The following is a 25,325-nucleotide window of genomic DNA, read 5'->3' as shown; positions in this document are numbered from 1 at the left end:
TGTGAGAGGAACAATGTCACTCGGCCTAATGTATACTAGGACAAATAATTACCGACTAGTTGGCTACTCGGACAATGACTGGTGTGGAGATGTTAATGGCTGAAAAAGCACGTCTGGATATGTATTCTTTATAGGAAACACAACGTTCACCTGACTTTCGAAAAAGCAACATATTGTAACGTTGTTAACTTGTAAAGTCGAGTATGTTACAACATCTTTGAGTGTTTTTCATGCAGTTTGGCTTAGAAATCTTCCGAGCAAGCTGAAGATGAAGCAAGAAAAAGGGACTATGATTCGAGTTATGAAAAATAAGCATATAGATGTTCGGTTTCACTTCATCTGAGAACCAGTGAAAGAAGGAAATGTGGAGTTAGACCACGTAGGAATTTAAGCACAAGCTGCAGATTTTTTCACGAAGCCATTGTCGACCACTATGTTCTAGAACAATAGAATGATTGGAATGAATGATAAGAAAAACATTTAAGTTTATGGAGGAATGTTTTTTGGTAAACTTAAATGTAGGTAGTTGCATTTAATAGTGTTGGTAGAATTAAGTGTCTTAGGTGATTGCAAAGGTTAAGAGTGCTTCTAGCAATGATTGTGCCATGCAATAAAGTTCATTAATTATGATTTAGATAGTAGTTGTATTTAATTGATGTAGTTGGAAAGCCTTGTCAAAAGGGTCTATATGTAGTCCTTGTATTACTTAATGGAAAGATACAACTAGTTATAATGTTGAGAGCTTTTATTCAAAAAGACTTGTTTGTTAACTGAGGAAAAATGGGGTCTAAAAAATCTAAAAATCATGTTAAAGAAAACAAGTATATTACTATCGAAGTTACCAAGCACAACATGGCACCTATAGAAAAATCTTCCTGCCACCAACATCAAACGCTTATAATAGAGGATGTTACATATGAAGATATAGAAAATGAAGTTGATATTTGTTAGTTTGGGCTCCCAACTATGTGTCTAAAAAAAATCCAACCTAGTCAAAGCCATTTTGTTTGACTATTTAATCTAAATGGAAAAGAGTCTTTTAGGTTAAGACAGAGGTTTATTTTCACAGTCCATGGAAAAGGGTTAAAAGAGAGAAAATTTGTTGGCATGTTCACCGAATCGCTTTAGTAAAATTGTGATTTCAGCTTCGTTTAGTGTTGGATCGGACTGAAATTTTGACATCAGGTTCGCGACATAGGGTTTTTCATATTTCTGATATCAATCCAAGGTCTAAGGTTAGAAAAATCTGTCCCTGTTGCTCTTTATTGGTTTTCCTTTCTTTGTTCTTTATATTTGAGAGCATTATTGTTTTGATGTATTGGGTGGTTATAAGTACTTGTTGGTGTTTTTAATTTGACTCTCTTGTACCCATATTTGATCTTAGGAAAACTTGGTTTACTGGTTCGTCCCGTAGATTTTTACTTCTCACATTGAGAGGCTTTTCGCACATTAAAAATAGTGATGTTCTCTTTTGTGATTATTATTGTCTTTTCCTATTGTTGTTGCTCTTCGTAGATTCTTATAAGTTTGAGGGAATTATTTCCACTACATACTTTAATATTTTTAGTTATTGTTTGTTTCTCCGTCAAGATTATCCTGAAAATAAGAGTTACAATGATCCTTCCACATACCTTGGTAGAGAGAGAAGCCGTCTTATAGTTGAGTACTTTAGTTTATACTATGATGAAATAAAAATATCTACGCTGTTATAATTTGATGAATTGATTAGTGTTTTTCTGGCCATGTGTTCTTTTTGCAGGCACAAATAACAAACTCTATAATGACATGGAGTTCAGTATTTTGCTTTGAAGCTAAGAAATTCTTACACCAAATAGCCACTTTTGTTGTCTCACAAATGTGTGTGCCATGAAATAATTTTTACATATATTATTCGAAGTATCTATTTTCTGATAATGTTCTGTTTATTTTTATATATTGGCCTCAACCAAGTCACACCGACACAGAGGTTGAAAAAACTGTTTCATATAATTGATGAAAAATGCTTTCAAAGGTCCAAGACAGGCTATTCAAGATGTGAAGATTCAAAGTGCCACCTTTTGTAATTAACACTCTCAAATCACAGTTTTATCCTTGGCTTTGCCAATTCCATGAGTGAAGGATGGTGTGAAAATAACTCTTTAAGTTATGTCCATTTTGTTAGAGTGAAAGGAAATTCATACGGATCCCACCAATAGGTCACAAATAATGATTTAAAGAAATACGAACCAAATATTTTAAATGTATGATTAAAGTCAACACTCACTCTCCTTTGTCTCTCTTCTGTCCTTTTCCTTTTGTCATGATAACTCCCTTCATATAATCCTATTTACCTAACCCCACATTTTTGTTCATGTATTCTTTCTTATATGTATAAGCTCTTCAATAAGAAACTTATAAACTTAAATTTCACAAAGAATGGACAAAAGCAAAAACCAACCGAGCATCACAAAATCAATTGATAGAAATTTTGTCATCAGAAACAGTAGCAAAGGAAATCATAGTGTTGAGAGAAAAGAAAGAAAAGCCATCTGTAGCACATGGAAAATAAGATAATTTCCATGCTGTCCAAAGAGTTTGGTGAAGTGCGTTCCATCAGCTTGTCACTAATGCCACTGGCATATTTTCAAAAAGGTGGTGCTGTCATATAATATATAATATTCTCTATATAGTGCTTCTTAGTGGAAGGTGGAAGGAAAACAGAAGAATGGCCTCAAAACCATCCACCATTGTTAGACTTTGTTTCTTCTACTTCGTGTTCTTCAGCTTTATGCGTTTCAGCAGCTGCACTGTGCTCTCATTCACCACTCATGTAAGCTCATGCAATGGTTCCATAGCCGAATGCAATCAAGAAGATGAACTGCTGATGGAGTCAGAAATAAGCCGAAGGTTCCTGGAGCAGAAGAAATACATTTCCAATGGAGCTTTACAGAGAGATAAACCAGTTTGTAATGGTGGTGGCTCTGGTGAAGCTTATAGTAACAGTGGAGGGTGTCTTCCTCCACCTTCAAATCCTCATAATAGAGGCTGCTCTAAGTACTATCGTTGTAGGTCTGATTCTTGATTGCATCTTCATGCAAAGAAACAATCTTTAAGGTTGTTCATCAATCAACCTTTTTTACATAATTTTTTTTCTTGTCCATTAAATTTGATAGGAACTTCCGAATTTGAAATTATTAAAAAAATTCCAAATGGTTGGTTCTCTGATAACTAATACTCTGAAGGAGGGTTCTTATCCAGTGGTGGCGGTAGGTATAAATACTGAATAAGTGAATATCACACTACTGCTTGCAGATTGAGTGTACTAAAGCAAAGGTTCATTGCTATGGTTATATCAATTATCAGTATCTTTCTCTTTGTTCCATTATTCTAGCTCGAATTTGATTTTTCTGTGTTTTTTGGTGGGATGTTTTTTGTGTCAGCATATATATATAAATGCAACGATAAGGTATAATAGGAAAATTATACTATGAACCTTATTTTTTGACTTTCATCCCTATTTTCTGATATGACTTAGTGTAAATAATTGATTTTTTAAAAAAAAAATAGTGATATATAAATTAATCTAACTCTCAAAAATTAAAGAATGTCAAATATGAAATAGGCATACGAATACTCGTGCAACTTAATGAATCTAAACATATATGAATAATCCAGCAACTCATCTTTTCGACGATGTCTTCTGAACAAACTCGTAGCACACTATACTCTCTCCCTCTTCACAAAATGTTATGTGCAAATGTATTTATATTTTTACGTTGACAATTACCAGATGTTTCTTACGCTTTTATTTTATTTTTCATTTATAAAAAGAATTACTAAAAATATTTTCTTTTCTTTGTTTTCAGTGCAGATATTCGAAAACAAATTAAAAATGATGGCAGTTTTTAATTAAAAACCAAACAAATAATAAAATTTTCATGTGAACCTTAATTTTCCCACATTCTACTCTGATACATTCTCGTTATTCTATCCTAATCTTCCTGAAATTTATTTCCTTTGAAATATGAAAGTATAAATGTTTAATTTGATAGAAAAATATTTTTAAAATATCTCCTATTTTCAGAAGAACTGCATTCTTTTATCTAAACAATTTCTATTGGAAGTAGAGAAAGTTGCATTCATACGAGAATAAAGTAACTTTCTAAATCTGCTCTATCTTCCATTTTTTTAATTATTTTAAATTTTAAAAAGCCTTTTATAGAACATGAAAATTTAACCAAACATTTTATCAAAGTTCTGCCCAGATAGGTTCGCTCAGAAAGAAAAAAAAAGTTTCGAGCAAAAGCCTGGTGATAGTAACTCCCATTTATCCTCTATTTCTTTTGTTTATTTATAATGGGATCCTCAAAATACGCCATCCTCTATTGAAACTAATTCTTGTAAAAATTTGCTTTCGATATAACTCGATAGAAATGCCCAAAAAGCTTTAGGGTTAATATACAATATTAATTGATTAGGGAAATAACTCAAACAAACAAGTACCAAGTTGGATACAAAATAACTTTCAATATACTTTGTTTAGCTAGATATTGAATACTATCCAAACATGGAAGATTGTGCAACATTTACTATTGTGCTGGTACACCTATGGACCCACCAACAGCATCACTAGAGTGCCATTTGTCGGAGTTCAAGTCAGTATCGTAGTTGTTGTGCACATATAGTATGTTAACTTGAAAAACAGTGGCTACTGAAGCATCAGCAAACTAAATAAAATCCTAATAGCCAGCCAGTAATAAAGTTAAACTGATGACAAAACAAAAGAAATGATGTCAAAGTCTTTAGTCTAGGCTGGCAGGATCTAAATCGGTAACTGGAGAAGAAAATCAGCATAAACTAGTGATGAATTCCTGTCACATTCTGCATGAATGCTCTGCCTTCCATGATCCATAGCATACATGCTTGAGCCATGATAAACTAGTTTACGTTATGTTTAAGACACAGAGCACAAGCATACACGGGATAGGGACATATCTCAAGTCTAGTAACTGAAACGACGAGATCTCCAAGCATAATTCTCTAAGTTCAAATTCATCGAGATTCCCAATCCTTCAATTTTCTGCTTCCTTTAGGTTTTGACATAGGCGCATTCATTGCTGCCATTTTGTCATTATACTTTGCACGAAGAGGATCATTGTAAGTCCATCTGCATAACAATTCAACAAGAATTTTAGAGAATAATATCTCAGGAGTGAATATTTGAGTATAAAATGCTTCTTGCACACTAGTAATAATTAACAAAGAAACCCTTTTTTTCAGAGGAACGGAAGGAATGGAGGTTAGTTGCATTTAAGAGAAATTAATTCCAATAAACTGTGCTCACAAATCCCAAATTCTCGGAAAGGGAGATAGATCAGACACAAGAAAAGTAAGACATCGGAAAACTGATGTAGAAATTTCTTTGACAACGCAGAGAATGCTACCTAAACATATACTAATGCCCATCATTCCAAAGATTATTGCAATAAAATGACTGCAAGCATATTGGCCTAAAATGAGAGTGCAGGGTCAAATTCTGCTGTGAAAAATATTGTGTAAAGACTCAATTTTATAGTTATGAATCAGAGGTGTGGCAGAACTAATTTAAAAATGAATAATGATATTTTAATCCATTTTTTTTTTCATCCAAACACAAATAGCTTCAGCATTCTGTACATAATATATGTAGCGTTTAAGATCGTCACAGGAGGACAGAGAATATATCTTTGTCTAGACATTAATTTCAAAGCATAACTAAAGTGAAACTCCAGCAAGGTATACACTCAAAAGTTTGTGGGAAATCACTTGAAAGTGTGGGTGCAAGGACCGGAAGGAAAGTACTAACATACTTTAAAAGAAATATCATCGAGAGTCTATACATGATCTGAATTTTATTACATAATATTGAAATCCAAATGCATGTACGGTTTTGTTTTGCCATGTCTGTTGTTTTTAGTGGACTTAGAGTATTGCTAAATTCAGAACACAATTTTATTCAGAAGAAAGGTGTTTGTGAAGGACAATATTATGTCATGGTCAGCAGAAGATACAAGGTCAAAGGCACAACAAGTACAAGAGTAGAGGAACTTTTCAATTTCACCAATGTATGTCTAACTCCAAATTCCTAGTTTCCATATGAAAATGGATGGCCAGTCAAAATATAGGGAACTTCTAATAATTATATTAAATACAGAAAACTCAGTACATTAATATAGCATTTAAATGCTCTAAAAATTCATTTTCCTGTTTTAAATTACCCAATCCAATTACAGCCTAGGAGTGTACGGGGGAGAAAGGAAAAAGAAAGTAGGTGTCTACCCATAATAATAGAGGAACATATCTTTCAAACAAAATGTATTATGAAGGGTTCAAGACATAATAGCTATTATATCTTCAAATCAAATCCCCATTAATGTAATGTTCAGAATTATCATAGAAGAGAAATGATGAGAATGATGTTACTAAACAATAGAGTAATCATCACCCTCCTCATCAATTACAACACTATTATCAAAAATTAGGATATTCAGTTCATGGTATAAATCATAGACCTCACTGGGATAGAAACAATAACAGTATACAAGTAGTAGCTATGTATACTCCCAAATTACTGACTAAAAGGCTAGACCAAGGACAAGTCCAGTCCAGGACTTAAATAGTATTTTGACATTATTTTTGCACAACTTATTTGTTCCTAAAACTGGACATCAGGGGCGTGATGTTTGCAAAATTGGACATCTAGGGTTGACCCAGCATAAGACCAGATAGACTCAGACACCATATTATTTGAAACAAACAAGCCTGACTCATTCCCAAAAGCTAGCTCAAGGAGGAGGAATACTCAAGTCTTACAAAGAGTATTATGGCTAATTCTTAGTTAATGTGAGACAATGTTGTCAAAACTAGTAAAGTCACTAAACCAGTAAAGGCGAGTCAAACCAATTTCAATAAAATACTATTATTTTAATTTTTTTCAATATATTAACCAGTACTAATAAAAAATATTACACACAAATTCATAACATTAACATTTAAACTTCACTTAAAAGCATCATAAAGTTATAACATATAACAAAAGTATGTCATATATAACAAACAAATCTAATACACCATGTTTAAGCTTGATAATAACAAATAAAATCTGTTTGCAACAACCAGTCTCTTAGAAAACAAACTGCAACAAAAGAAACACTTATTTTTGAGCCAAGTAGTTGAACCTTTCTACTAGCCAGTTTTATCCCAATTTGAATCAAAACCGAGTTTCATGATACTTTGGACTGGATATTCATGATTCCTGGTTAAACCAGTCAATTCGGTCCGGTTCTAACAAATGTGATGCCAGACATCTTACAAATATTAAGGAAAAAATAATAGAGTACAAACTAGGCCTTGTACGACTAAATACAGATGTGAACATATTGTAGTGTAAAGCATGCAATGTAACAGAAAAATTGGTGATATATGGAGTAAACATTCTAGATAAAATAAAACATGGGCTGCTAATGAACAACTCATTCAAATTGTGTCATGCAATATGATCCCTTAATGTCCAGCTAAATCCACAAAAGTATTAATCATGAAGAGGCAAACAGAAAGAGAAAAATGGGTGTTATTGGAAAGTTTCAGAAGGTACATATTTTTCTACAAAATGAATTCCAAAATAATAAATAGGATTTGTCAGATGGCATAATTAGGCTTACTCTAACTGAAATATTCCATTTAACTATATTCCTTCCAATCAGCTCTCCTTCATCAATCTCATTCTCATGCACAATTAAATTCCTTGACTAGTCTAGTAAAATGATAGGTAGCAGCAAGTAAGAGTGACTAAAATGTCGTAATTGAGTGCAAAAGTATTTGTATTTGACTAACACGTCTTAACCAAGGGAGCTCGGATCCTAGTATATTCTGTGTATAATGGGAAAAAATGCAAGTGATTACCACGCAGCTTCAAAAGGGTATAGTCACTCCTAACCCAAGCCTAATTTCAGTATATTTTCTACACAACCTTCTCTGGTATATATTTTCTCTCGTACAACAAACCAGCAAGCACTCCTCCCATGATCTACTGCGAGGTTGAAAGTTAATTATCTCTTCTCCTAAAACTGCACTTTGTACACCACACTTTTTGCCTATCCGTAAACAAACTAAGTGATCTTCGGCTTTGAGGCCGCATCACAAAACCGTTCTTCTTAAAATAATAATTCCGCTCTGCTGATGAGTTATGACTTATGAAGTTATAAGGAGTAAAAACTACTAAATCATAACAGAAAAAAGTTAAAAATTAATCAAAGATGAACAATTTCACTTTTGACTTAACACTCTCAATTATTCCAAGAATGCTAAAGTTATGTGAGGGAACATTTTGGACCACTTCCACAGCAGATGAAGTTCAGAAGTAAGGTGAATACGAACAGATATGCAATATATATATATATATATATATATATATATATATATATATATATATTTTTTTTTTTCTTGGGATAAAAGAACAAATATATTATCAAAGAACAGAACAGACAATTTTATCTAAAATGTTTAACTCTTCTTGAAAAAACAGAACATTGGAAATTGAACTTACGGGTTGTTCCAATCAGTTGTATCCTCATTGACAAGATGGGTCCATTTAGTTCTTCCACTACGACCAAAGTGCTTGACTTGCATAACCTTGGGTAATATTGTCTTGTCCATTTTATCCTCCCCGGTTGGAGCAGAGAAATCACGTGTGAAAATACCTTCAGATCCAACAGTGGAAGCCCGATCGTCAGATTCAGACTGGAAGAAAGCTCCTTTGTGATAGTATTTCTGCATAAATCTCCACTTCTGCTTTGGTGGTGGAGCAGGTTTCGGATTCTTCCTTTCCCACTCCCTCCTCTCTTCCTCTGTCATGTTTCTCACCCGCTCAATCTCTTCTTTTTCCTTCAACATTGCCTCCCGATCCTCCCTATCCCTCTTGATCCTACCAATCTCCCTAACTTTCCAAGCCTCATACTCCTCGGCCTCATTGACTTCATCATCAGTATCCACATCAGCAATGTTGGCCTCCATTTCCAAGTTTTTCTGGATTTCTTCATCCTTTCGGATCTCCTCAACAACAATCTGCTTTGTCTCAATCCTTCTTTCCTCCAACCTCCTCTTCCTTGCATCTTCAAGTGCCTGTTCCTCAGCCTCAAGCCGCTCGCGCTCAGCAATGGTATCTCTCTCAGACTTGGGAACAAAAACAGGCTTCACCATAGCCACTCCAGTATATTCCTCATCAGAGTCAGTCTCATACTCAGATTCCTCCTCCTCCTCCTCTTCTTCTTCCTCCTCCTCCTCTTCCTGAGGAAGCGCTTCTTCCTGCTCTCTTTGAAGCAACTTCTCTTTAATCAGCCTCCTTCTTTCTGCCAAAGCATTTTCATCTTCTTCTTCCAATTCCAACCCTTCCTGCCTCCTGGCCTCCTCTTCAATGGTGGAAACAATCTCAGCCTGCCGAATGCGGCGATGATCAGCCCGAACCTCCTCCCGGTTATCTATCCGACTCTCAGCCAATCGCCGGAGCCGACGATCATCTTTTCTGACTATAGCAGTATCTTCTTCGTGACGAGGAAATAATTTATCCAAGGCAGCTTCCCTGGAGGGTCTAATATCGGCAGCGGCAATGTCTTCATTCTCATCATCAGCCCATTCAGGAACTTTACCAGGCCAATAACGCTGAACTTTTGTTTGCCCAATTTTACCTCTCAGCTTATCCCTAATGGCTATTACAGTATCACTAACACCCGCCGTCACCGACATATTTCTTCCTCAATTGAACGCCACTACAAACACCAACAATCTAGTTTCGATTCCCTTCTCCACCAAACCCTATTTTGCACGTAAAATGGGTAAAACATGTATACAGCCACAGAAATTTTCAGATAAAGTACAATTCCAAGAAAGCGAATAAATGAATGAAGGAACACAGAAAAAAAATAGGATATGCTGAATGATGATTTTTGATTTGCGACAAATTTGAAAGCTTAACCCAGAGAGTTCGATTCAAAATACTAACACATGAATTGATAGAAAACAGAAGAAGATAAAGAAGACAGGGGCGATAAGAGTTTCAAGGACTTACAGTTACAGAAGCGGAAACCCCCTCTCCCTCGTTTGAAGCAGCCCGTCGACCAGCCCCAGCTTCTTATGTGAAACTCTTCTGAAATTGATTTGAAAAATCTGTAAATATTATTTATTGTTCGGAAATTTTTTAATGATTTTTGTTTTTAATTTTCTTAAAAGTACATATATCACATGTTACTACGCATATAGTTATATATATTAAAGGTTTAATTATGTCTTTGGTCCCCATTTTGGAGTCAAAATCTCAAAATGGTAGCTAAATGTTTAAAAGTCTCAAAATGGTCGTGTCAAGCTGTTATCGTGCCACGTGGCAGTGATAGTGACACGTGTCAGTATTATGCCACGTGTCATTTTCTTAGTCTCAATTTGGTCCCTTTATTTTAATTTGTCTCAATTTAGTCCCAATTTTTATAAAAATGGAGCAATTTTGTCCCTCTCCAAATTGAAATCAAATTGAATTTCTGTATAAATGTACACAAATATTTCCATCAAAATTGATATTTCAAGTAAATAATTTTTAACAAAATTAAGTTCATTTAATTAATATTTTACATTGAACTTTATTTAAAATGGTTTAAAAGTTGTTAATAGAAAATAATGTTAATAGAAAAAAAAATCATAAATTACCTAGTTCATGTTACAATAAAACACATATAAATTTAAAATTTGAAAACAATTTTAAGTAAAGTTGAATATGAAACATAATTTTAACTAAACTTAGCTATGTTAAAAATATATAATAAAAATATCAATTTGAATAAAAATATCAAATTTAATAAAAATATTGGTATAACATTTATATAAAATTAAATTTTGTTTCAATTTGAAGGGGGGACAAAATTGCTCATTTTTACAAAAAATTGAGACTAAATTGAGACAAATGAAAATAAAGGGACCAAATTGAGACTAACAAAATGACACGTGGTGTAATATTGACACGTGTCACTGCCACTGCCACGTGGCACGATGACAGCTTGACACATGGCAATTTTTTGATTTTTTTAAAAAAATTCAAAAAAAAATTAAAAATAAAAAAAAATCAAAAAAAATTAATAAAAAAATTAAAAAATTGAGGAACTGACACGTGGCACTCCCTCTAACGACGTCAACTTTGACTTAACGGGAAGGGCAAACGTGAGACGTTTCAACAAAAAAGGGGACCATTTTGAGACTTTTAAAAATTTAGGTACCATTTTGAGATTTTGACTCCAAAATGGGGACCAAAGGCATAATTAAACCTATATTAAATAATGAGAAAAACTAGAAAAAGAATTATTTTTAGAAATTGAAGAAATAAATAAATACTAAATTCAATACCAATTAGAGGAGGAATGAGGACGCGAAGGACCATATTATTCTCAATGTAAAAATTATATCTTTATCATTTTTTCTCTCTTCTACATGTATAAATTTCTTGTTTCATCCATACTATCATAGGATAACAGATATAATCACAGTGTACTTATATTTTTTTTTTATTGTTTTAATATTAATTAATTATTTATTATGAAAAAGTAAAATTTACATAACAAAAATAATATATCAAATATTTAATATAAAAATGATATATTCACGTATCTTTAGTGTTAAATATTTTTAAAAATATTATAATGATATAAATTTAAAATTAAAATACGAAATATTAATTAGACAAAATAGTTCACAATTATTCATAAATAAAATTTCAAGACAACCAAAACATCATAAATTTTGCAAACATCAATTAAACAAAGTTGATAAAATTAAAAAGTATTTTTAAAAAGCAATAAAAAGAAAATAAATATTCAAGTTTAAAATATTTCAAATGTTTATTTATTAATCTCTTTTCTAATACAGTGATAAAGATTATATTAAACAAAATAACACAAAGAAAAAATATTAAAATAATAATAATTTAAATTTAGACATAAATCTTTTATCGTTTGAATCTCAAATGTTGGATGGTATAAAAAAGATCTATGATAATAACAAGAATTAAATATGCTTTTGGTTCCACAAATTTTACACAAAATTTGAATTAGTCTATGTTCGAAACTTTGATTATGATCGATCTCCTAACTTTAGAAAGCATTGGATATACTTACTCCCACTCAACAACATTAACATTAAATTTTGCCTGACATGGCAAACGACATTCCACTAGGTTGTATGAACTATTTACATGTCCTTTCACACATGTTTTTTGTGACATCTCATTTAATAGAAGAACTCTAATAAACAAAACATCACATATTATAATAGAATAAAGCAATGATATAAAGTATATGAGAATCAACCTTTTACAATTATCCAAAATATATTGAAACAGAAGTACCATGGGCACAGATCAATGACATAAATATGTCTTGCTGAAGGATTATCTTGTTCCTTTTTAAGATTATTGAATATGGTGTGAGTTGATTAAGAAAGCTAAGTGAAATCCCCACTAGACATTAAGATAGCATGTTATCTAGATGTGAAGGTTCCTTTCACGAAGCTCAAGAGAAGAAGATGATGGATTGATTCAATACAAAAAGGAAATGGAATGCACATAAACCACAGAAAAAAACAAGAACAATTAAAGGAAGAAGAAAACATAAAATGGAAAGGAAAGAAATGATAAAAATGTGAGAAGCACGCCACTACAAGACTAGGCTAGAAGCCAAAGCAACCTTGAAGATGAGTGGATGTATGCTGCCACTTGCTATGCAAAATAAGGCTTAAAAGTATTCACTCCCTAGGGAGAAAACTCTCACAAATGGTTGAGACACAAGAGTGTTTTTACTTCAAAATGTTCAACCCTTTTACATATCTAGGAGCACCCCTTATATAGAAGAGTTTAGGGGCCTCTAAGCAAATAAAAGATACCTAAGGATGTCTCTACAAAAACCGAACCCTAGCTTCTAGAAACTAGGTCAAATAAGGTTATAAAAAATGAGACAAAAAAGCTAACTATGGTGTGTGCAAGGCTAATTTCGTTCTAGCACAAAAGGAGACAAAGAATGTGTCTCATATGTCTCCAAAAAGTGGTCAAAGTATGCTAAAAATAAAGGAGACCAAAGGTACATAGGTACACTTGCTTTATGCCTTTTTCTTTATGCTTTATACATTTGCTTTACTCTCTCCTCCACATCATTTATGCTTCCCAATCACCATGTGCCACCTAGCATTGCTTTCTTACTCCTAATTAACCTACAAAGCAAATAAACATATATTAGTATGTTGGCTTAAGTCAAGTCAACTATAGTCAACAAGTCAAACCTAGTCAAAGGTTAACAAGTCAACTAAAATTGATTCAACTAAGTCAACTTAGGGAATCAAAAATAACAAACACAAATGAAAGAGATGAAGGATTAGTGAACTTCCTTTCTAAACATGCTTAGTCTTCTTAAGCATGTACCTCCATCTTTTGTTGGGGTCAATCCTTCATCATGTCTTGAAACATAAAATAGATTGCCAAAAGGTTGCTCAACAAAGCAAGAAATTACAACGAAAACAGTTCTTCAAAAGAGGCTCAAGAATGAGCAAGGTCCAACATGCCTAAACTAAACAACAACATTTCCATCATCATGGTGATCACTAGGGGTCTCCACATATGTTCATACCAATATTGGTGATCATTGCAAAATGGAAAACACCATAAGAAAACATAGCACAAAAAGGAAAAGGGTAAGCTAGAGAAAACTAATTTTAACATATAAATAAGCAAGCAAATTATTAAACGCAAGCAGCACATGATAGCAAACCATGACAGACCCTCTAACTTAGTTATCCAAATACATGTAATGAGATCGGATTCACTAGTGGCATGCACTTATTGTGGCCTCTACTGCTCTACAGAGTCATTGCCAATGAGTTTCATCCTACCACACACAAGGTTAGTCTATGATCATCTAAGGCCATTATTCTGTCACAGACTAGGACCTCCTGCTACTCTCACCACATGAATCGGTACACCCTATGTGAGTATAACTGATTCATTAGTGTGTCAAGATTCAACCTTACTTGAATCCTTAAGTCACTACACACACCACTTTATCATCAAAAGGGATTTCTCCATGAAATTTCCACACCAATTCCACATGTTATCTCATAATAATCATCATCTCATGTTAAAAACATCAAATACAATCCTAAACAAAAACACATCATACATGCACAACATTATACAACATGCTCTTGAGGAGTGAAAAAATCAATCAGGGAAGAAATCAAGCAATTAAACACTTCCACGCACCAGTCTCACTTAAGTTAGAAGCCTTTGCTTAAGTGACAGAAGTTCTCTCGTTTAAGCTAGGCATTCTTGCCTAGGCGAGAGCTCGAACAGTGGGTATTATGAGATTCTGTGAATTCTCGCTTAAACGAAACCTTCTCGTTTGAGTGAGATTGCTCTTCGCTCAAAACTAAAGCTCTTGGCCTGAGCAACAACTTGAATAGAGGTAGAGGTGAGTTTCTACTATTCTCGCTTAGGTGAAAGCTGCTCTCTTGGGCGAGAATAACAGGTTTCTCACCTACTCACGCATGCAAACCCATAACACAAGAAAAACAACACCAACTCATTTTCATACAACATAAACATCAAACAGGCATTGAAAACATGATTCAGAAACCAAAAACATGCAATACTCTTAAAAAGCTTTGAACCCTAGCTTCCCTTACCTAAAAACTAAAAGCGAACATGCGGGAAGAGAGCCCTAACAGAAGGAGCACCACAGTTCCAAAAACAAACTAAAAAGTTGAAAAATGTGAACACAAAGACGAAAATGAGCCTCTAATGAAAACCCCAATACTGAACTGATCACAATCGAACTGGAAAAAGAAGAAAGAAATAAAGGTTTGGGATTCACTTACATGAAGGGAAGGAATGTTTGGTTTGTTCCAATGAGAACTCCGCAAAAGTCTCAATTTCAGCCTTTGCTGCAAGGAGTGGTAGTAACTAAGTTAGAAGTAAGAAGAATAACAATGTTTGGGAGGGAAAAGATGAGAGAAAAGTATAAAGGAAGTTGAGGGGGTGTTTTTGAAAAAGTAGGCAGGTGAGCTAGCTTACCCATTTTATTTAACTAAGCACAACTATTTTTAAATAAAAATAAATGGGTTTTACATTGTCCACATGGTAATAATTAATTTGCTGAAATGAAATCTTTTTTTTTTAAATGCGCACTGGTTTGAAACAGAAAGCATATGAATGGTGAGTTTTATTAAGATTGAAAACTGTTGAAAATGTCTTTGTTTTGTTGAAATTGAAATCGTCCAGTGTTGATTATTGCTACACATACTTTTCTTCTTAACATCCATTTATCATTCCACTTGTGATGCTTTCTTTGCAATTAGAATTTCTCATTTGAAGTTTTAGAATTTCTCATTGGAAGTTCTTATCCAAGTATTTTATAGTGAAAATCAACTAAAACACATGGTGTAGTAAGTAAATGATGGTACAATACATTCAAGAAAATAAACAAGCTAAAGGAATACATAAAAGTGTAATACTTGTCAAATTGTAACTAAGCTTTATGGGATTTTATCAGCTGCTTTATATATTTGCTAACTAAACGGACTATTTATTTCATATACTTAAACATTGTGTTATTGTTTTTGTTATTTAATAAAAGGTTGGTCATATTTGCATCGATGAAAGAGGTTGAATCACATGGTTAAGAGCAACAATGATACAAGTTAGGTGAGTCTTTTGTTGTTTTCCTTGTATTTACGGTCATGTTAGGGTTTATCCGGGTGAACATTTTGTTTTTGTTGGATGTATGGTTAACAATGTTGATGTTTGTTTTTGTTGCATTTAGGTTTATGTTGCTTTTGTTTTGTTTAATTGAATGTATGGTTATATTTCTTTGACTTCTGTTTTGTTTTGCAGTAGATGGGTTGCATAACAGTTTTCCATCACATGGGAAAGTTTGTAAGTTTTAGGGGGAAGTTGATGCATTACGAGGCTGGGGATAAACATGTTGTGCGAGGAGTGAATCCTGATATGTGGTCTTACTCTAAAGCATTAGGGATAGTGAGAGAGTTTAAATATGATGGTGAGGTGAAAGTGTGGTGGAAGCCAAAGAAAGGTAGGATGGATAAAGATTTGAGGCAAATGAGTGTAGATATGGATGCTTTGGAGTTGGCTAACTACGCATAATATAAGAAAGAGGGAGGTCAAGATTTATGTTGAACATGTTGTTAATTCAAGTCAAATAATTAAACTCATTGAAGGTTCCAACAATGAAGGAGTGAATGTTAGGGAGGGTGGTGGTATTGTTGGTAAGGGTTCTGATGATGTAGTTGGGGATGAAAAGGTTGTTGGTGTGAGTGGTGAGTCTATGGAGGTTAAAGTAGGGGATGGACATGATGATGTTGGTGTTGTTAGTGATGAGACTGAATAAGGTGTCGATGGTGATTTTGGTGAGGATGTTGAGGTTGAAATTAGGGATGGTAAAGAGGGGGATAGTGGTGAAAAAATTTAGAAATGTTAGAAATATGACATCAAATGAGATAATAGATGGTATAAATAAGCCATATAGTATTGGGATCACAACTTAGAGGGCCTTGAAAGAAAAATAAATGGCCATGGAAATTCTAGAGGGGGTGGTTAAAAGCAATATTTGGCAGAGCTAAGAAAAGTTTATTCTGGAACAACAATTAAGATCAAAGTTAACCAACCTTGCCACAAATTGCAACCATAGTTTGGGAGTTTTTATGTGTTTGGATGGGTGCAAGAGAGTGTTCTTAAGTGGTTGTAGACCCTTTATAGGTTTTGATGGATGCCACCTAAAAATTACTTATGGTGGGTAGTTATTAGTCACAGTTGGAAAGGATCCAAATTATCAATATTTCCACTTACATTTGTTGTGGTGGAAAATGAGTGCAAGGAGACGTGACGATGGTTTTTGACATCAACAACCACCACCACTTCTCCTATGTTGCCGCCGACACCAAGATCCTCACCATAGACTACCATATCAAGCTTTATGCCCTCCTCACTGAACTCTCCTTGCTCACCAATGTCCCAAGTTGAAATTGACGTCCGTGATTAACAATCGAAACTAATGAACTTCGTGCAGAGAAAGATGAAGAAGAATGTATAGATCGGTCTAGCTTTAATCGTCGAAGTCTTCGGTGTTCTGGTTCTCTTTCACGCTGCTTATTCAACTATCAGTTTATTCTACAACTAATTCTTATAATTCGATTAACATTGTAACCTAAGGTTTAATTTTTGAGTTATTCAACCATAAGTTTTTCAGGGCCTTTATTTAATGTAATTTGATTAACATCGTTACCTATGGTTTAATTTCATGTAATATCTCTTTTTCTTTTGGAATAATGCCGAGCTATTTATTGGACTAGTGCGTTCTCTTTGGGCTAACCTCATTTTGTTTGGAAAGTTTAAATCTATACAATCTCACCCTAAGGAGAATAGGTAAGTAAAATTAATAGTATGATAATTGTTGCTATAACCAATAACCAGATGAATGTGAACTGATGAAACTAATTGAGGAACTAATGAGACTAATTTTGTTAGACGCTCATATTTTCCCTTTTACTCCACTAGTGGAAAAAGGGGAATCTATGACGACTTATTATGATAGGTATAAACCACCTATCATAATAAGTTGACCGATGGCATTTTTGTAATAAAAGTAACAATTATTATGAATGGTAAAAAGAGATCTATCATAATAAGTGAGAAAGGAAAATTTATTATGACAAGTGTAGAGGACCTATCATAGTAGATGGGCATAGTGGCAAAATTGAAATTATGTTAAAAATATATTATGACAGATTTAGAGAAACCTGTCATAATATCTTCAAATCCTAATTTTTTCCTTCCCTTTTTTCTCTTTCTCGTCTCCATTCTTTCTCCAAAAGTATACTTTCTTTCTCAAACAGTCACATTCTTCTTTCGTGTTGTCGTTGCCGCTTCGTTCACAACTTTGTTCGTCACGCCATTCGTGCACTGTCTGCACGCTGTTCGCACACCGTCCGCGCGTTGTCTGCTTGTCGTCCGCGTTGTTCGCTCCCGTTCGTGTTGTTAGCTTGCCGTCCGCGCACCGTCCACGCGTCGTTCGCCCACTATTTGTGCATTGTTCCTGGTTGCTGCATTGGTGATTCTCCTCCCTTTGGACAGGTTTCCCTCTTTTCTTCACTTGTTTGCACATGTGTGTTGGGCTATGGTTTTGCTTTGGAGTGAGTGAGAGATGCTTTGCCTTGAGTCTCGTTGCTAGACTCTAAGAACTAAAAATCCATATATATAAAAGTTAAAATCAGTAAATACTGTTCTGTTTGCAACGTGACTCCAACGTTGTGGTGCCGTGACCCTCTTCGCCTTCATCTTCTTTAGTTTAAATTCACTCTCTGAATACTTGATCCTCTTTGCGTTCAAATTGGAGGGATTTGCATTTTATTTCTAACCATGTATCGCCTTTTGTTTTTTCATCTTCGAGCATGTGCTTGGCTAAGATTTGTGGAAACCATTGTGTGTTCGCTGAGATTTTTTTGAAAAGGTGAAGAAAGTGTATGAATTGCTTTGAGATGTCTTTGTCTTCTTGAACCAATGTGAAGAGAATCGTCTTTGCTTTCTTCCTAAAACTAAGGTAGTTTTCTAATCAACTGAATTATTTTCAATTTACTATTATGGATTGTAATTTTTAATTTCATTGATTTGTCATTGAATTATTGAAGAATCACTGAATTTTGAATTCTATTAGTTACTTCAAGTCCATAGATTCTTACGTATATAAAGAAGGTATGTCCCTTACATCTTATAGAGTTTTCAATTAAATTATAATTCTTTATTGGCTACTGGTATAAAATCTTGAAAGAACAACATAAAAGTGGCCACTTACGCATTATGAATTTCAATTATGTGTAATACATAATCTATAATCTTTAGTAAAATGGTTCCTTTATATAGCTTTGGCCCTGCATTTTAATTGGTGTAGAAAATTAACGTAGAAAGAGATTTTGGATGCAATAGGATTTTGGAAATTTAGGTCTTCAAAATGAAATGAATTTGGAATTGATTAGTGTTTGGAAGGACCCTTTGATAAACTAATGGAATTTCTCATTGGACCTTTTTTCATTGCTTTGCAGACTATTACGACAATGGACTTTAGACACCGGAAAAAACTTGAAAAAGAAGCCATTATTGTTTTGGTTGTTGTGATTTTCTTGTTCCCATGGACATATGGGGAGATCTTGGAGTCCCATTAGTTAGTTGGTTCATAGTGAGATTATGTACAATGTTTAGTCTTTTTTAGAATGTATGAATAAATTCTAAAGTAGCATTCTTTATGTATATATAATTTGATAGTAAGTCTTTTTTGGATAATATTATTGGATAAAGTAAGTGAATGAAATTCTTTTATTTGAAAATTGTATTTTGTTATATTCAGGTAATACTATTATAAATGGAGGAAAATTGAAAAAATTAAAAAAAAAATACTCACTTATTATGTTAGGTGTAAAAATACCTATCATAGTAAGTTAGACTTATTATGACAAATTTTCACGATGTCATAGAAAAAACGCATTTTTTATGACTCCTGCAACTATGATGCCAACTTACCTATCATAATAAGTCCTTTTTACCTGTCATAACAAGCTCTTTTCGCACTAGTGCTCAAACAGATCTACAAAAATAAAAAAGTATAAATGAATTGTTTTTTCAATGTTTTAACCTTTCGAAACAATATGCTATTATTTAATTTGGCAATGAACTACTTTTACGATATTTTAATTTATGTGGTGGTTTGACTTAGGTGTTGGTGCAATAGTTTCTGTTGGTGTGTATGTGCTAGTTGGAACAGTGGATCGAGAACACTTTGGACCTACTTTGCCACTCTCTTTACTGGTGGCAGGATTTTTTGTTGTGCTTTCTGCTCTTTGCTATGTGGAGTTGGCTAGCAATTGTCCTTCTGTTGGAAGTGTATATCACTACTCATACATATGTGTTGGAGAAGGGTATTCCTTAAGGCACCTTATTAGTGGTTTTGTCTACCTATTTATTTCTTTAGATCTTCTAATACACTAACTAAGAACAATATTAGAGAATTTTCCATGCTCACTTACAACAAAATAAATTAGATGACTTTCTGCCTAAACTAAGTAAGAGAGTTTCTAGTTTATCTATAATTTAATTTCAAGTTATGAAACAATTTCTTGATTTTTCTCCTAAAATTATTTTTAAAAAAGCTTGTTTTTGAAAAACTATTGGCCTCAGAAATATAATGTGTAAGGCTCAATTTTTCCTGCCTTAGCATTTTAAGGGCTGCCTTGCGTCTATTGGGCCCGAGGGTTGGCCCAAAGGTTAAAAACCATTCCTAGTTGCCCTAATCTGCACTTTTCACTCTTGCAGAAGAATCAGCCGTCATCTTTGCGCCTCTCGTACAGAACGCTCCGCTAGGGTTTACTCTGAACCTTCTTCGAGCTAACCCAAACCCAACTCCTGCTCCACGTAAGTATTTTCTTAGCTCATGTTTCCCTTTTTATGGGCCTAGGACCACTTGTTACCGTTAGGGTTTGATAATAATCCGTCCTTGTTTCTATTTTTACCATTCATTTCAGCTCCTTGGCCATCCTTAGGACCGCCGTGTTCACTGTGTTCGTGTCGGAGTGTCCCACTAACTTGTTTTCCAAGTAAGGGAAGCTAGGACCTTCTGTTAATTGTGTTTTTCTGCTATTTTGGACGTCTTTTCGTGTCTGTATGGATTGGTTGGTGTTGTGTCCGTTTTGGATTGAGTTAAAGCATGATTTGGTTCGTGGTCTTGGCTGTTGTATGAGAAAACAATGGCGAGTACTGGTTTTCTTGCCCAAGCGAGCCAGTCTCGCTTAGGCGAGATTATCAGAGGCTCGCCTAGGTTTTTGTTGCGCGATTTGTCGCCTAGGCGACGCATGTTCTTTTTGAGCGAGGAGTGCTCTCGCCTAGGCGAGAAGGGATTCGCCTGAGCGAGACCCCGCATGGTTCTCTGTTCCCTCGTCGCGCCCTCGCCTAGGCGAGATGGGACTCGCCTGAGCGAGAGGGTTCCTCTCGCCTGAGCGAGCCCTATTGGCTTGAGCGAGACAGCGGGCGAGTTTTGATGTTGTTATTGAGTGGTTCACCAATATGTGGCTTATTTATCTGACTCAAATGCCTTACTAGAAGGGTTGTGTGATGATAGCATGATTAATATGTACATTTGAAATGGAAATGGCATGTTGTTTGATTGGGTATGAATTGGAAAGCATGAATTGTATGAATTGTTAATGGTACATGATATTTGTGTTATGGGAAATTCTTGATTGGTGGGTGGAACATGTTTAAAGTATGGGTAGGGCATAATTCCATGACTCTTGTAGTGAGAGATCTTGGTGGTGCCTCATTGGTTGGACGTAATTCTATGGACCCTCCAAAAAGGGAGTCACTGGTGGTGCCTCAACAAAAGGACGTAATTCCACGGGGGGTCGTGGTGGTGCCTCAGGGCTAGGGCGTAATTCCACGAAGGCCACGTGGTGGTGCCTCCTGTAAGGGTATAATTCCATGAAGGCCTCGCGGTGACGCCTCATTATTAGGACATAATTCCACTACCACGTGGTGGTGCCTCAGATACGTATCCGGATAGTCAAGTCTTGGTTTTTGATATTGATGAGTACTTCACATGTGGGTGTCTACTATGTATGTTTGAATGTGAAATGGTATGTTGAGTGCATGATATGATGACCTCTTCGCTAGTTTACCCTTTTGCTTGCTTGTGTGTTATGCATGGCCTTTTCCTTTGCAATGATCATCAACCTGGTTGATGTGAGCAGATGTGAGAACCCCTGGCAGTGGTGATGGTAATAGGAATGTTGCAGCTTGATGGATGGGACAGGTGTTGGGCCCACTGTGGGGCCCATTACTGGAGGATTTTATATTATTTATGTTTTTCTTGTCCGAACAAGGCCTAATTATTTATTTGTTTTCTTTTCAATATATTTCTAATTGGGCCATGTGGGGTCCTTTTCTTGTAATCTGGGTATATCTGACGCATTGTATACCTTCTTACCATAAACCCCACACTTTCTGAATATTCATGTATGTGATGTTTTATTAATTGAGGATTATTTAGTTTTGGGACGTTACATGATGTTTTTATGAAGCTATTGATGAAGTTACTTTTATCAACGATACTATAAATTGCTCCAACAAAGTTGACCACCCCTGAGTTGCTTAAGCATGTAGATGAGGATTTGATTATGATCATGTTTACAAGAAATGTTTTGTTGGAAAAAGTAAAATGATACTATAAATTGTGATTAGGAGTATATTGATTTGCACCAGCAAAATGTTACTGTAAATTGTGGAATAAACTATCCATTTCGTCCTCAAACTATCATTGCTCTCTTGTGTGATTCCTAAAAAAAACCTATCTGAGTAGTTCTTGAAGTATTGAATATCCATCACTTTAGACTCTAGGTTGGTGTATTTTGACATAGTTTAGGAATTGATTGAAAGTGTTTTTAGCATATAAATTATTGCATGAAATAATTGCTAATACTTATAAAAATGACTACTTAAGTTGTATTTTTAGTTTAGCAGCCAAGTAAGAGAAAAAAATACTTAGTTTAGAATTGATTGATAATTGATAAAATTAGGAATGCAGTGGTCTATATGATTTCATGTACTAGAATGACTTGTGATTGTTCTTCTTAGGAACTTGTGTTACATATAGGATGCTATGATATTTTTGATGTGAATGTCAAGACTAAGCTATTTCCCTTGAATGACTCAATGGACTCCGTTAAGCTACGAAAGTATCTATTTTTACTCGTAAAGTGATTTTATAACATTTAACATTAGAAATATAATGAATTAATAAAGTTATGGATAAACTTTCTAAATACAATTACACAATTGAATGGTACACGTACATGTACCAATGAAGTCCAATTTTTTTTAAGTATTAACTAGAAATAGTATAATTGATAAATCAAATGATTTTTATTGAGATATGCAGTAACCTATATTTACTAGTTAATTACACTAAGACTGAATTAGAGAGATAATAACAATTCTAACATTAGAAAAACAAACTAAATGAGATTTTTATAGTTTTTTATTGATAGAGAATGATTATTTTGTTTTGAAGAATTGTTTGGTTGATTGGTTGGGTTGTTTCATCCTTTTTGTTCAATTTTTGTTTCTTTAACAGGGTGTTGATTATACCAACTATTTCACTTTTAACCTTTTTAAAAAATGTTACAATGTTTTACTCATGTTTTTTAGTGACTCAATGCACATGAATAAGGTTTTTGTTCTGAGAGATTAGTTTAAATTAGTGTTTTCTTTTGATGTTTTCTTTATAATGGTGTATGAATCATGTGATGCAATTATTGATACAAAGTAGAGGTTGCAATTATTAGAGGAGTGGGAAATTTGACAATGCATGCTAGTAAATTAAATAGGATAGGATGTTTCTACTCTACAACTGTTGTATGATTGATCTGTTGTGAGAATCCTAAAAGTAGTTGTAAACAAACATTTAAATTCTAGCATCACCACTCTCTTCATACTCAATTTCAATTTTTTCCAATTCTAAGGTAAAGATTTTCTCATGGCTTTGATTCTCTGATGTTATCCCTCTTATCCCTCCTCCTCCTAAAAACATTACAAACCTTTAATGTTATCTCACTTTTAGCATTTAAATTATTTTATTACGTTATTATTAAATCTAGCATTTTCTAACTCAACTTTATAATTATCAACCATGAAATTGAATGCAGTTAAACTAAAGAGTTTCGCCGAATTTTAGACTAGAATAGGTATTTGAGTGGTGCACTAATGGTTACAGTGATTTTGTGCCGTGTGTTTTGCTTAGAGGTCATGGATTAAATTTCTGATCCCCGTAATGCTTGACATTGTCTAATAATTACATCTTTATTCTCATCATTTTCTATGATCTGGTTATGTGATTTTTTTTTTTGGAGAATGCTTCATGATGAGGCACTTGAACATTTAGTTGTGCAATTTTAAAGTGAACGTATATGCTTCTTACAACATAATGTCCGTTCAAATCTGACTAAATTTCCATTTTTTAGGGGATTACTGTAGTTGGAAACCATGCATATATTGTAGTTTGGCAGCCAGAGCAAGAATTTGACCTGGATGACAATTAATCTCGTTTTCTTAAACATTATGTATGTCTTAATTTTTCTTTACCCTATTATCAAACTCATAAATATCAAAACATTACGTATTCGCTTTTCTATCTTTTTTATTCAATTGGCTTCCCACAAAGGCAAAGTCTTTATTAGGTTAGTTTAGTCCAATTACAATTTCTTAGCTTTTCTAGTAGAGTTTTTGAGGTTTAAGTAGTGAATTTTAGAAATATTGTTAGAAGTTAATTTGAGTAAATTTTTTGTCACTCTTAGTACACTATAACTTGTGTACACAAATTATAGTTTAAAAAAATTTAAACATTATTTTTGTAATTTTTAATTAAAATATGATATATTTTAACCGTCAAAATATGATATATTTTGTGGTAAATTTTAATCATAAAAATGATATATTTTGTGACGATTTTTAACAGCACCAAATAATATATTTTGTGACGATTTTTAACTGTAAAAAATGGTATATTTTGTGACGATTTTTAATCATAAAAAATGATATATTATGTGATAATTTTTAATTGTCAAAATATGATAACATTTCTCAAAATAAAAGTAAACTTTGAAGCGGTTTTTAAGCGCTAGTAATTTTTTTTCTAATCTGACAGCAATATCAACAGTTAAAATTTTTTGTATCAAACTGTTTTTGACATGCGTAATTTTAACAGTTTTTTAAATCATCATAAATTTCATCAGTGACAGTTTTTAACCGCTAAAACTTGTATTTTTTTTAACAAGTCATAACAGGTGTTCAAATTGTTTTTAGTTATGCATGTTTGTTTAGTTGATTGCTTAATATCATTTATAATAAGACTTTAATATCTTTATACGTATGATTGGATCTTTACAAACATAACATTTATTAAAGTATTATTATATTTCTATTCATTAATTGTAGCTGTAGAGAGAAAAAGTAGATTTAAGCATTACACTTATAATTGGGTCATTACAAACATAATATTAAAAATAAATTGGAGAGAGTTTAGCTAATATTAAAGAAAACCTAAATATTAAGAAATCACATAATTTCTATAACATTTAAAATAGAGCCTATTATTCATTCATTTCTTGATTTTCATATTTAAACTTTAAACTGAGAAATAAAATATAGAGCATATGGTGCAACTATGTTGAATGTA

General features: G+C 33.6%; 2 protein-coding genes across 2 annotated transcripts; one reads left to right on the top strand and one right to left on the bottom strand.

Annotated features, from left to right (window-relative positions):
* The first annotated feature begins 2,671 nt into the window (after positions 1-2,671).
* LOC114177181 (protein RALF-like 32) lies at positions 2,672-3,404 on the top strand. Its single transcript, XM_028062438.1, has one exon. The coding sequence runs from the start codon at positions 2,705-2,707 to the stop codon at positions 3,059-3,061; it is 357 nt and encodes a 118-aa protein (XP_027918239.1). The 5' UTR covers positions 2,672-2,704; the 3' UTR covers positions 3,062-3,404.
* Positions 3,405-4,469: 1,065 nt separating this feature from the next.
* Positions 4,470-10,185, bottom strand: LOC114178242 (microfibrillar-associated protein 1-like). Its single transcript, XM_028064042.1, has 3 exons — positions 10,082-10,185; positions 8,564-9,828; positions 4,470-5,146 (listed from the first exon to the last, which is right to left on the bottom strand). Exons 2-3 carry the CDS (start codon positions 9,757-9,759, stop codon positions 5,032-5,034), a joined length of 1,311 nt encoding a protein of 436 aa, XP_027919843.1. The 5' UTR covers positions 9,760-9,828; positions 10,082-10,185; the 3' UTR covers positions 4,470-5,031.
* Positions 10,186-25,325: the final 15,140 nt, after the last annotated feature.

This window comes from Vigna unguiculata, chromosome 3, assembly GCF_004118075.2.
Source record: "Vigna unguiculata cultivar IT97K-499-35 chromosome 3, ASM411807v1, whole genome shotgun sequence".
NCBI classification, from domain to species: Eukaryota; Viridiplantae; Streptophyta; class Magnoliopsida; order Fabales; family Fabaceae; genus Vigna; species Vigna unguiculata.
Note: the sequence above shows the minus strand (reverse complement) of the source record. Positions and strands in the feature narration are given on the sequence as shown.